The sequence below is a fragment of the Sinocyclocheilus anshuiensis genome, unplaced genomic scaffold, assembly GCF_001515605.1.
Source record: "Sinocyclocheilus anshuiensis isolate Anshui unplaced genomic scaffold, SAMN03320099.WGS_v1.1 scaffold796, whole genome shotgun sequence".
NCBI lineage: Eukaryota > Metazoa > Chordata > Actinopteri > Cypriniformes > Cyprinidae > Sinocyclocheilus > Sinocyclocheilus anshuiensis.
The window spans coordinates 122,047-130,350 of NW_015557105.1; the positions used below are offsets into that span (position 1 = coordinate 122,047).

Here is an 8,304-nt window from a genome sequence, read left to right on the forward strand (position 1 = left end):
TGTGCATATATTGGTATATTCGTAATAATAATAATAATAATTTACAATTAATTTAATTTTTTAATTAATGTATTTATTTTTTATTTAATATTATTGATGTTTATTTATTTTATAATTTTTTATTTATCTATTTTTATTTCTTATATTGTGTTTGTGCATATATTGGCATACACGTATTAATAATAATAATTTGCAATTAATATTAGTTAATTTTTAAATTAATTAATATAATTTATATAATTGTCACACTCGGGACAAGGAGGCAAACAGGCAGAGTAATTCAAAGGATTAGGGTTTATTAAACACAACGGAGAAAATGCTTCCAACAGAAAGGAATCAAATTAGGATATCTGGAAGCTGAGAACACAGTCTTATCTGTAGTAGAGTACAAGTTCCATGGTCGATAGCAGAGGAATCCTAGGCTTTAGGCAGGCAGGCAGGAGGAACCAGAGTTGAGAGGCTTGTAACCTCGAGACCAGTCGTTAATTTTTAAATTAATTAATATAATTTATATAATAATATATTTTTATTTTATCTATTTTTTTATTTCTTATCTTGTGTGCGTGCATATACTGTATATCGGCATATATATATATGTAGCTTATGAAAATGAATGGTCAGAATTAGATTTGCATTGAAAAACTAATAAAAAACTACTAATAAAAATACATGCATATTTAAGATTGCATGAAAACGAGATCAATTTATATATAATTTATATATTATCCACTTTATTTGATTGTTTTTTGATTTCTTATTAACTTATGTGCGCATATGTACAGGTATAATATTATTATTAATATCAATATTACATACATACTGGTATATACATAGGTGAGTATAAATGTGTCTATGCATGCATACAATATATACTTTTCATTTATCTTATAGAAATGAATGTTCAGCATGTGTGTAATGGAGGGATTTGCTGGTGAGTGTCAAGGGATAGATGAATTTGGTTTGCACTGAAAAACTAATTTAATACGAAATTATTATATATTCAAGATTGCATGAAAACAAGTCTTACTTTCCCATAACTTTTCAAACTGATCTCATTTCCATATTGAAAAGATGAAAAACAGGAGTGATTGTGCTGCAGAAGGAGTTGTATTAGTGCGTGTTGCGTCGGCGGCGCTCGTGCAGCGATGTGTTTTATGAGCGCATGAGTTTCTCACCGTCTCTAGAGATCACTGGGCAACAGACAGAGTCTCTCATCTGTGAAATCAGACTGACCCAAATGTGATTTAGAACAGAAACATTTCTGATTATTATCAATGTTGAAAACAGTGTTGCTGCCCGATATTTTTGTGAAAACTGTGATACGTTTTATTTTTCAGGATTCACAGATGAATAGAAAGTTCAAAAGAGCAGCGTTTATTTGAAACAGAAATCTTTTGTAACATTATAAATGTCTTTACTGGCACTTTTGATCACTTTAATGCAATCTTGATGAAAAAAAGCATTAATTTATTTAATTTTTTAAACACATGAACAGTTTAAGCCAATAATCGTTCCTGTTTAGCCGATAAACAACATTAAGACAGATGAGAAATATTGTATCACTGACTTCTGTGAATAAAGTGCAATCTCGTAAAAAAACGTATTTGCATTAAAATGAATGCTGATGGTTTAATTTAAATATGCATGACAGACAGAGCTGGATTTAACTGAATTTTGAGTAGTTTGTGAATAAAACAGGTTTTTGTTTTTGTTCTCTGACCGCATGTGGAAACACTTTCATGTGAAAAGCTGGAAATGCAACAGTTTAGTGAACCAAGTTTGCATATGTGTTATGTTGAGTGTCATATTTGATGCATCAGGCTTTTATGGCTCATATAGTCTGGTATAGAGAGGATATGGAGGATTTACTTTATTTTATAAAGGCTTTTATGGCTCAGTTTCATCAGGGTTATTATAGTTAACTAAAACTGAAACTAAAATTAAAACTATACAAAAAAAAAAAAAACGTAATTGAAGTATAATAAATGTCAATTAAAATAAAATATTAAATTATTTTTAAATTATATATATTAATAAAAAAAACAAAAAAAAAACCAATGTATTTTTATTTCTGCTAGTTGATGCACTAAAATAACTAAAACCGAAACAATAATTTATTTTAAAAAATATAAACAAAAATGACAAAAACACACAACAAAATTAATAAAAAAAAAAATATATAAAAATAAAATCCGATTCAAAATATTCAAAGTAATGCTAAAGTAACACCAAAGTAAAAATATGCAATTTGCTGCAGATGCTGATAATTATATGATGAAATTCTGATGCTTGTAATTAGGGATGCACCGATAGGATTTTTTGGGGCCGATACCGATACCGATTTTAACAAACACTTATTGGCCGATTCCGATACCGATATTTGTCACTTCCTCTCTTATTTGAAATTTTGGCATCAAAATAGATAGTATTTTGTTTTAAATCAGCAAAGTTCAAAAACACCTGCATTAAATTATACTAGCAGTTTTATTGCTGCATCATCAAATAATTTCTAATGAACATGGATTGGATCCATTTAACATTCAGCAGGCCTACATAAATACAACAGAACAAAGATACATATTAAATAAACAGTGCTTTTTAGGTAGGTTTAACAGTTTAAAGGCATGAGATCTGTATATATTTGTTTACTGTTAGTTGTAATGAGTGTTTTGTGTAATTCGCTGTATGTTGATGATAATGCAACTGAGAGAGAGAGTTTAATGTGCACTTCTCGTGCTGTGTTTTGTTTAGCTCTTATGGTGATTTTTTTGGAGTGAAAAAGGACCCAATAAACTTAATGAAACATCAGTAAAATTTGGGTCATCATTCAGATGAGGTCCGCTACACTTATGAAGGTTACAAAAGTTATTTAGTCAAGAATAGTGTGCCGTCTTTTGTTATTTGATTAGCATTAAAGTGCTAGGATTATGCAACAGACATTATACAGCTCAGTGCCTTCACGCAGTTAATTAATAAACCATCGGTTTGTTATATCGGCCTTTTTTCCTTTATATAGCCGATATTCCGATGGTTGTAAATTGAGGAAAAATCGGCCGATAAATATCGGTGGCCGATACATCGGTGCATCCCTACTTGCAATGTAAATCAATGAGATCTTTATAACAGTATAGCAAATACTGACATAAAATGATCTAAATATCAGTGGTCGCTGTATATCTCCAATAATATGTCTCCTCAGAAGATGTGAGATGTTCTGGAGGCTTGTGAAGATCATTCCTCCGCTGAGGAACAGTGAAAGTAAAGCTTCTGGAAACAAACGCTCCTCAAAAGATCCTGAGGACATTTTAATATTTTTTGTAAGTTTAAATATGTATGAGATCTCCATTACCAAGGCGGGACTCTTATTTTGACGGGTTTTCTAGTCTACGGAGCAGCTATATGGGTAATGAAAGCATGCAGTTCTTCGGATTTAAAGTTTGTCAGTTTATTAAGCACCCCTCGAAAATGCATGAGATCTGTATTTATTTGTTTACTGTTCGTTGTAATGAGTGTTTTGTGTAATTCGCTGTATGTTGATGATAATGCAACTGAGAGAGAGAGTTTAATGTGCACTTCTCGTGCTGTGTTTTGTTTAGCTCTTATGGGGTGATTTTTTGGAGTGAAAAAGGACGCAATAAACGTAATAAAACATCAGTAAAGTTTTGGTCATCATTCAGATGAGGTCCGCTACACTTATGAAAGTTACAAAAGTTATTTAGTCAAGAATAGTGTGTGATCTTTTGTCTTTTGTTATTTGATTAGCAGACAGCTGATTATATATTTTGTTATAGATAAAGTGCAGACAGCAGCGCTAGGATTATGCAACAGACATTATACAGCTCAGTGCCTTCACGCAGTTAATTAATAAACCATCAGTTTGTTATATCGGGCCTTTTTCCTTATATAGCCGATATGCCGATGTTTGTAAATTGAGGAAAAATCGGCCGATACATCAGTGCATCCCTACTTTAAACCTTTGTTAATTAATTGTCATATGTATCAACTAATGTCTTATTCGAATACTAATGTTTTAATAACTATTATTATGCAATATCATTTATATGTTTGCAATCTGAACAAAAAAAGCCTATAAGGGTGATACTTAGATTACAACATTAAACTTGAGAAAGATACATTTATCCTAAATACAATTAATAAAACAAAAATGTGTGTTATTTGTATAAAAAAAGTCCAAATATGTTTAGTATTTAATTTAATTAATGCACTGATTTTTCTACAAAATGATTGATGGAGAATCAAGTAAAGCCGAGCTGCTTCAGTCCACCTCAGTATTCAGATGAGATGTAAACATGCAACGGAATATTAAGTGATGCACAACCATATGGATGTAATATGACATTTGCTTAAATATTAATATGCACATAAAGATGTGAGATAAACAGAAGGTAACCTTCATCTTACCTTCGTCTGTTTCCTGAGCGTAAAGAGACGACGGCAGCACATCAGGACAGAAAAAGAACAAAAGACACAGTCAACAGACAATAAATGACTCTCAAGGAAACTATAAACTACTGTTTAAATGCTTGGGGTCAGTAAAACATTTGTTTTTAAATTAAATTAATACGTATTCATCAAGGGTGCATTAAATTGATCAAAAGTATCAGTAAAGACATTTCTAATGTTGCAAAAGATCTCAAATAGCCTAAACGCTTTTCTTTTGAACTTTCTATTCATCTGTGAATCCTGAAAAATAAAATGTATCACAGTTTCCACAAAAATATAACGGTTTTCAACATTGATAATAATCAGAAATGTTTCTCGAGCAGCAAATCAGCATATTAGAATGATTTCTGAAGATCATGTGACACTGAAGACTGGAGTAATGATGCTGAAAATTCAGCTGCGCATCACAGAAATAAATTACAGTTTAACAGACATTCACATAGAAAACAGCTGTTTTGAATCACAATAATATTTTGCAATTTTTTATTGCACTGGTACTGTATTTTTCATCAAATAAATGCAGCCTTGGTGAGCAGAACTTCTTTTAAAAACTATAAAAACTGCAACCCCAAACTTGTGAACATTAGTGTACATTTCTTGTTCGTCAAATAATCAATTACCAACTAAAATAAATGTAATTTTCCATAATTTCATTCACAAATGTGTTTTATGATTTTTAAAATTAAGATAACTCCACAATCTTTGCTTCTGAAAAACATAATGTGTGACAAAACAGCAATTAAAATATTACATTTTTTAATGTTGTATATATGTGACCCTGGACCACAAAACCAGTCTTAAGTGTCAATTTTTTGAAACGGATCTCAACACTTCACACACAAACCTCAAAAACATCGACAATCAACAAATATCATGACAAGATGAGCTTATAAACACCACAACAAATCAAACATGACAAAAACAAAACAAAACAACATAAATACAGTCAGCAAACAACAATCCTATCATTTCAATGCTGTAAAGCTCTTTTTAAATGCTCTTACGGTGTGAAAAATTCATTTTCAAAAGCCAAAATAATCCAAGTAGATATAATCTGCATGCATAATATTTATAAAAAAAACAGTATTTCATGTCAAACACCCAGTCGCTTTTAAATATGGTTCCTTTCTTTGTTCAACACATAAAAAAGAAAGATACTTTATTAAAACTGGCATGCAACCAGCACTTTCCAGATTGCGTGACACTGGTCATTTCTTTCCCCTTCAGACCTCTTCAGTGCTTAATTAACGCAGGTCTTTAGTGTCTCCTTGCATTACGCTGCTGTTCACTGAGCTGTTCAGTGGTATTTCCTGACTGATCAGCCTGTGAATGCACTCATAAAGCACACAGATTTAGGCCTGAATGTCGCAACAGATCTGCAGTGTAAACTTCAGCTCCAAAACTTTCCTCCCTCTCCTAAATGCAATGAGAACTGGGAAAAATGCATGCAACTGTCTAGCATGCATGAAACACTTGCACAAAAAAGAGTGCATTCATGAAAACATAGCTAAAATGATTGTTGCAAAGCATTGCTGCATTAGAACTGTTGCATGCAATGCTGTGGTAAAATTTTGGAAAACTGCATCTGCATTGTAAAAAAATGATTTTCCAAAGTTATAAATAAAGATTAAATACAATTTTAGTCGTTCTACTTCGATTTGTCATGTTTTAATTCAATAGCTCACTAGTTTTGGAAGAGATGTCTAGTATTACCAACACCACAAATGTTATCCCAAGCTCCTTCAGAAGAACTCAAAAAATCTCTCTAATTACTTTCCCATACATATTCGATTTGATTTCTAAATATAAAAACCAAAAGAAGCGCTCAGACCTTTACAAAAGTAAATTCTGAGCAAACATATTTCTGAGTTACTCAAATGAAATAGAGGTCAATCTTAAAGAAGTGTTGTTTTATTAGCATTAATATACTATAATAGTTTTTGTTCATATTGAATTTTATTGTATTTTTATATTTTCTTTTCTTTAATGTTTTGTTAATTGTATTGTTGAAATGTTTCATTTTGTTTAAAAAAAGTTACATTTGTGCTAACTTACTTTTAGATTTAGTTTTCTTTTATTTTTTGTTAATTTTTTTGTTAACAATTTTTTTTGTTTGAAAATGTTTATTTTATTTTAAAAATTGTTTAATTTTGTTAACTTATATATATTTTATAATATTATTTTTTTTGTTTTTTGCAAAAAAATGTTTTTTTTTGGTTTTGGTTTTAATCTTAATGCTTTAGTATAGTTGTTAAATTTGTGTTTTTCATGTCTATATATGTATTCATTTTATTTCAGTTTATTCATTTAATTTAAAAAATACAATTTTGCTGTGTTTTTGTCATTTTATTTTTTTTAAGTATGACTATATAGTATTTATACTTTTTTATTTATTAGTTTGTTTTTTTAGATTTAGTACTTTAGTACTTCAATTTAAACTAAACAATCAGTAAAAGAAAAATACATTTTTTACAATCTATTTTATTTGAGTGTGAAAAGGTGACTAGTTAAAATGCTTAAAATAAACATTCCTTGTTCACACATAAATTATATGTAACATTTTTTGCTGATAAACACAGACACAATATGCATCAATATAATTTAAAATTTAAAATAAAATATTTAAAACAATAATAACGTAGTGTAAACTCTACAAGAACAGAACAGACATGATATTTACAACATTGTAATGGTTTAACTAGTACTGTACCGTTAGTCATGGTTAAGATATCATCACAACCCTATCAAGCACTGAACTTCACATTACATCAATGCAGCAGCATCTCAGCCCAGAATTACTTATTAATGCAGGCAGAAAGGTGAGTAAATTAACAGCACATTTTAATTTTTGGGTTAACTATCCCTTTAAGGCTTCTGAAAACGACTTGTTCGCAATCAAAACCAGAATCTTAAAATATCACTGCAGCAATTCAAACGTTTGAAATGTTCAAGAATTCAAACTTTTGGAATGTTCCAAAAAGGAAGCTCTTGCTACAATGTTTCCAGTCGCGACTGACACTTTGGAAAAACGGACCAAAAAATATAAATGTTGCAACATCAAATTTATGTTGCTTTCCAGCACTGACTAAAATTTCAGTGATTAATTATTGGTTGTTTACTGAGAAACTGCATGCAAACCAAATCCATGCTGGTATGGAAACCATATGTTTCACACTCTATTTATATTCATCAGAGCAAAGGAGAGGACACGACAAGCCACATCAGGAAGGAAGAAACTTGCCCTTCCCACAGAGCAATCAGTCTCACAGCTAAAACAAAGTTTTAAACTACAAGCTACAGCGTCCCGCCCAGAGCTTCTACAGAAATTAATACTTTTATTCATCAAGGATGCGTTAAATTGATCAAAAGTTTTCTATTCCAAATGAATGCAGTTCTTTTGAACTTTCTATTCATCTGTGAATCCTGAAAAATAAAATGTATCAGTTTCCTCAAAAATATTGTGCAGCGCAACTGTCTTCAACATTGATAATAATCAGAAATGTTTCTCAGCATATTAGAATGATTTCTGAAGATCATGTGACACTGAAGACTGGAGTAATGATGCTGAAAATACAGCTGCGCATCACAGAAATAAATTACAGTTTACAATATATTCACATAGAAAACAGCTGTTTTAAATTGTAATAATATTTAACAATTTCACTGTATCTTTGATCAAATAAATGCAGCCTTGGTGAGCAGAAGAGACTAATTTAAAAAAAATCTCACCGACCCCAAACTTTTGAATGGTAGTGAACTTTTCTGATTATTTACCAACAAAAAGCAATTTATTTTGCCATAATTTCACGGATGGATGGATGGATGGATGGATGGATGGAT

General features: G+C 30.6%; 1 protein-coding gene across 1 annotated transcript in view; it reads right to left on the reverse strand.

Annotated features, from left to right (window-relative positions):
- Positions 1 to 8,304, reverse strand: part of kif13a (kinesin family member 13A) — a 90,428-nt gene that overhangs the window by 70,615 nt on the left and 11,509 nt on the right. The window contains exon 3 of the mRNA XM_016472625.1: positions 4,423 to 4,435. Within this exon, the coding sequence (XP_016328111.1) occupies positions 4,423 to 4,435 (13 nt within the window). The remainder of the gene's footprint in view (positions 1 to 4,422; positions 4,436 to 8,304) is intronic.